This window comes from Bison bison, unplaced genomic scaffold (assembly GCF_000754665.1).
Source record: "Bison bison bison isolate TAMUID 2011002044 unplaced genomic scaffold, Bison_UMD1.0 scf7180017864072, whole genome shotgun sequence".
Classification (NCBI taxonomy): Eukaryota; Metazoa; Chordata; class Mammalia; order Artiodactyla; family Bovidae; genus Bison; species Bison bison.
This window is the reverse complement of record NW_011494644.1, coordinates 12,247,714-12,252,828: the sequence shown is the minus strand read 5'-3', so window position 1 is coordinate 12,252,828 and position 5,115 is coordinate 12,247,714. Positions and strand designations below refer to the sequence as shown.

General features: G+C 48.3%; 1 protein-coding gene across 1 annotated transcript in view; it reads right to left on the bottom strand.

Annotated features, from left to right (window-relative positions):
* The window catches only part of ITGAX (integrin, alpha X (complement component 3 receptor 4 subunit)), a 21,536-nt gene that overhangs the window by 4,338 nt on the left and 12,083 nt on the right, over window positions 1–5,115 (bottom strand). The window contains exons 18-23 of the mRNA XM_010837372.1: window positions 4,563–4,694; window positions 4,400–4,473; window positions 4,041–4,182; window positions 1,455–1,571; window positions 1,286–1,365; window positions 1,112–1,195 (exon numbers count right to left, since the gene is read on the bottom strand). Of these exons, the coding sequence (XP_010835674.1) occupies window positions 1,112–1,195; window positions 1,286–1,365; window positions 1,455–1,571; window positions 4,041–4,182; window positions 4,400–4,473; window positions 4,563–4,694 (629 nt within the window). The remainder of the gene's footprint in view (window positions 1–1,111; window positions 1,196–1,285; window positions 1,366–1,454; window positions 1,572–4,040; window positions 4,183–4,399; window positions 4,474–4,562; window positions 4,695–5,115) is intronic.

Sequence of the window (5,115 nt, the reverse complement as noted above, 5' to 3'; positions counted from 1 at the left end):
CAGGCTTCCTGCAGAGGCTGTCCAGGGAGGAGACCGCCAGGGCAGCCAGGCAGGGGGGTGGGGTCACAGGGACTGCTGAGAGCTCTGTCTGACCCGGGGGGAGGGGGCCAGGGCCTGCCCTCTCTGTGCCTGGGTCTTCCTTTAGGGCCTCTGTGGACTCGGAGGAGGCCAGATGGGCCGGTGGGACCAGATGAAGGTGTAGGGAGATTCAGGCTGATGCTGCTGACGAATGTCTACTGGACCCACCCTTTCTGGCTCCCTGGGGTCTTCCCTGGGGCCCTTCTCTCCTGTTTCCTCAGTATTTCTTTCTTTCTTCCTTCCTTTCTCCCTCCCTCCCGCCTCTCTCTCTTTCTTCCTTTCTGCTTGTGAGCTCTTAGTTCCTTGACCAGGGATCAAACCTATGAAACCTCAGACTCTTAGCCACAGGACCATCAGAGAATTCCCTCCTCAGCTTTTCTGGGCCTGGGGTTTGGAGATGGGGGTGGGCCCAACACAGACTGTCCACTGGGTATCGCTGTAACCACACCTCGAGGCTGCCCTCGGTCCCCAGCCTGGCTCCTCACCAGGGGGCTGCTCTCACTTCCGTGCCCCCTCCCCTGCCCCACTCCACTCCTTGTATACCTGCCCTTCACCTGCACCACAGAATTTCGAACCCCCACTCCTACTCTGAAGTGTCATCCTTCTCTAAGAAGGGCCCCTCCAAAACACCCCAGCTTGTCCTGGGGCCTCTATTAAATGTGGGCTATAACGATAATAACATCATAATTATTGTTATCAATAGCCACAAAAAGCACTTGATTGATTAGTAAGTGCTGCTAGTGGTGTCATCTACTTATTGAAAGGGTAGTAATAAAACTTAAATTTGAGGGACTTCCCTGTTAAGAATCCATCTTCCAATGCAGGGGACACAGGGAACTAAGATCCCATATGCCATGGGGCCACTAAGCCCGTGAGCTGCAACTAGAGAAAGCCTGAGCACTGCAATGAAGACCCAGCACGGTCAAAACAAAACAAACTTAAACTCGGCAGAGGTTCAGCTCCTACAGAGAGAGAATTCCCTGCACCCCACAGTGTAATGGGCGAGGACCCATTGGAGGTCGTGGTGTGGCACCTGCTGATCACGGTGTAGACGGCATACTTCACGGGGAGCTCCAGCTGGAAGGCGGTCTTGCTTGTCTTGGGGCTGTTATTCTCACTGGAAAAAGAGGAGGATCCCAGCTGGGAAGTTCCCCAGGGGAGGAGACTGAGAGGGAAGGGGCGCTGCCCTGGGCCTGGCCCAGCTCACCTGCTCACATTGGCGGCAAGAAGCAGCTTGTCTCCCAGGGTGGCCGTGGGGGAGACGTGAAAGGTGACCGTGAAGGTGACCTGGGGAGGAGGCAGAAATGGGAGGAGGTCACCGAGGAGTGGGACCGCGTCGGGGCCGGGGAGGAGGAGTGGGCAGAAGCGAGGCTGACCTGGGCGCCCTCACGGAAGATGAGGTGGTTGACGCTACAGCGGGTGCTTCTGATGCCCTGGGTCCCGGCGGGGGCGCTGTCACAGGTCAGGCGCAGGGAACGCGACTGCAGATGGCTCTGGGGAAGCACAGATGAACCAAGGCAGGTGAGAACTTGTTAGTGTCCCAACAAAACTCTATACAGAAATGACAGTTACCTGCAATTTACCTTAAGGTTATGTTTTGTTTTGTTTTAAATTTTTGGGCTTCCCTGGTGGTCCAGTGGTTGAGAATCTGCCTTGCAATGCAGGGGACACGGGTTTGATCCCTGGTCCTGGAAGATTCCATATGCCTTGGGGCAACTAAGCCCATGTAATACTGAGTCTGTGCTCTGGAGCCCAGGAGCCACAACTACTGGGGCCCTGGGGCCCTAGATCCCATGCTCCACAAGAGAAGCCACCGTAAGGAGAAGCCCAAGCACCTCAACTAGAGAGTAGCCCCCAATCACCATAACAAGAGAAAAGCCCTCCCACAGCAACGAAGACCCAGCACAGCCAAAAATAAATTGGTGTGACTTAAAAATTTTTTTTTAATCTTTAAACACTATCTGATCAAACTTCCTCCTGAGGTAGAAATCCCAGATATATTGTTAATAGCATTTCCCTTTTTTTTAATTCACAGTTCTTTTTAAAAGATTTGTATTATGAAAATTTCAAATCTACTCAAAAGTGGAAAGACAAGGTAAATCCACCCCATATCCCCATCACTCAGATTAAATTACCAACATTTTTCTACTCTGTTTTGTTCACCTGTTTTCCACTTTTTCTCCCCTGAATTATTTAAAGCACATTCCTAATATCACATACTTTCGATCTAGAAAGACTTCAGTGAATACCAGCAACAGATACGGGTATTTTTTAACATAAGCACAAGACTCAACAAAATTAACAATAACTCCTTAAGATCAGCTGATATCCAAGTCATGTTAAGTCATTCTAAGTTGTATCCAAAAATGTGAATATTATAGCTCATTTTTAGAAGCAGTATCTGGTACTTCCCTGGTGGTCCAGCGATTGTGACTCTACACTCCCAATGCAGAGGGCCTGGATTCAATCTCTGATCAGGGAAGTAGAGCCCATATGCCACTACTGAGAGTTCCCATGCATCAAGGAAGAGATCCCACATGCCACAAATAAGACCCAGCGTAGCCAAGTAAATAAATATTTTCAAAAAGTAAATAAAAGCCGTATCCAAAAAAGATCCACACTGGCATCTAGTTGGTGTGTCTAAAAGTACCTCCAGTGATAGTGTGTTCACCCTCACAGGGCAGCTGGCGTTTGTCAATCCTAGACAAACATTCCTAGAAATACATTCATCATGTATTTCTTCATGCATTGATCAAAGTAAGCCTCCATTGGGAAGACTGGCTTAAGAGACACGTGGGAGAACAACCAAACATAAAATGTGGACCTAGCTTAAATGCTGGTTCAAATAAACCACTTAAAAGGATATATTTGAGACAATTAAGGAAATTTGATTATGGTCTAAACACCAAGAAATTATTCATTTCATTGGGTGTGATCATGACTATGGGGTCATGTAAGACAGTTCTACTGTCCAGAACAGTGAAACAGGAAGATGTATGATGACAGGGTATCTGGGATTGGTTTTAAAATATTTAAACCAAGAGAGGGTAAAAACAGATGAAACAATGTAACAAAATGCTGATGATCGTTGAATCTGGGCAATAATTTAGGAGGAGGTTTGTTGAACCACTCTCCTCTTTTGTAAATGTTTAACACAATTTTTCATAATAAAATGTTTGTTAAAAATCTCTCTTTGACTCCCTGTGGTCCTGGTTCTGTCTTCTAGAACAGGGATTGCCATATGGCAGCCCAGCACCAATTTGTATACATAAAATTTTATTGGAACACAGCCATGCTCATTCATACACATATTGTCAATGGCTGCTTTCACTTTACATCAGCAAGAATGAGGACATTGTGGGGCCCACAAAACTGAAATATCTACTCTCTGCCCTTTATGGATAAAGTATGCCAAGCTCTAATCTACAGTAACCAATAAATCCAACTCATCTTCCACAGGACAGTATTTTACTTAATTTTTTCTATTTTATTTTCTGAGTCACAAGGCTTTTGGAATCTTAGTTTTCCTCAACCAGGGATTGAACTTGGGCCATGGCAGTGAAAACCCTGGGTTCTAACCACTGAACCACCAGGGAATTCCCCAGAAAGAGTGTTTTAAAATATTTGAAGGCTGAGTTATGTTCTCCTTTAAAAGAGAAATAGTTATACTATGTGTAATATAAAGAAATAGAAGGCAGGGTCCCCGCGCTTCTCACATTAGCATCATCCTGGGAACTAATTCCTGACTGTCATTCTTAAAATGCCAAGCTCAGAGCTGAACACAGAATGAGTTGAGGCATGTCACAGCAAACACAGCCACATCCATCTAACCATGATCAGTCCAGCTCTCTTGGCTTTCAAGAATGCTAAACAGTAGAAGACATGCCTGAGCATTGAACCCAACACAGGAGTCTCTGCTGGCCCCCTGCCATCAGCCTTTCCTTTCCCAGAGGGGACAGTACCTGGCCCCCAGTCACACGTCGATAAGACAACCCTGGAGGGTAGAAGAAGGTGACTGCGGTTCCATAGGAGTCCTCGCCATCATTCCACACTCTCACTTTCAGGTTTAGCTCCAGGTTACTACCCACGATCAGGGTCTTCAAGCTAGCATTGGGGCAGAGGAGAGAAGGTGATTCTGTGACCAAGGCTGAAAATGGGGTGGGGATGAAATACAGAGTTGGGAAGTGGGGGGAGAGACAGGGACAGTGTATCTGGGTCCAGAGCCCTGGGTAGAGATGTTAAGAAGAGCCAGGAACAGGAGCCCTGGGTTCCAGGAGAGGGCCTGGGGAACTAGAGTAGGTCTAAGGGGCTGGACGCTCACTCTGAGACCCCAAAGGAGATGCTGAGGTCATCCTGGCAGACGTGATCCGCGCCACAGTTCTTCTCAAAGGGGAGCTGAGAGGGAAGGCAAAGCAGGGTTTTCCCTCAAGATCTCGAGTCCACCCCCTCCAACCCCTCTGGAAAAGGCCAACCCCAGGACTCACAGAGGTTGTGAAGTATCTCTGGGCGTCCACTGCCAACATAGGCTGGAGGTTTCTTAGGCTAGAGATGGGCTTGCCCACCAGGGAGAAGCTGAGACGCAAGATGATGGGGGTCACCGAGTCCTCCACACAGTCCTGGGGGATGGATACAGGAGGAAGCAAGAAACGCACCCTCGCAGCCACCAGCTGGGTCCCATCTCCTCATTCGTAAAATGCAGTAACAATGGTACCAACCCACAGCCCCTCGTAAACACTCATCACTAGGATCTGCATGTGGAACCACTGCTGTGGTTGTCCTTCATCTTGAGTATCCTTCCCCCAGCCTCCCACGGGCTCCCTCACTCTACTCAGGGTCTCCCCAGACTGTTCCCCATAGCCCCCTGAAACCCTCTCTGTTCTCTCTTCAGCTTTATCTCTCTTTCTTCACTATTATCTATTATCTAGGAATATTATCGACATCTATTATCTAGGAATTTGATTCGCTTCTGATCTTCCCCCATAGCTCCCTCTGGTCACGATCATTTTGTCCACTGCTGGCTCCCTAGTGTCGAGGACA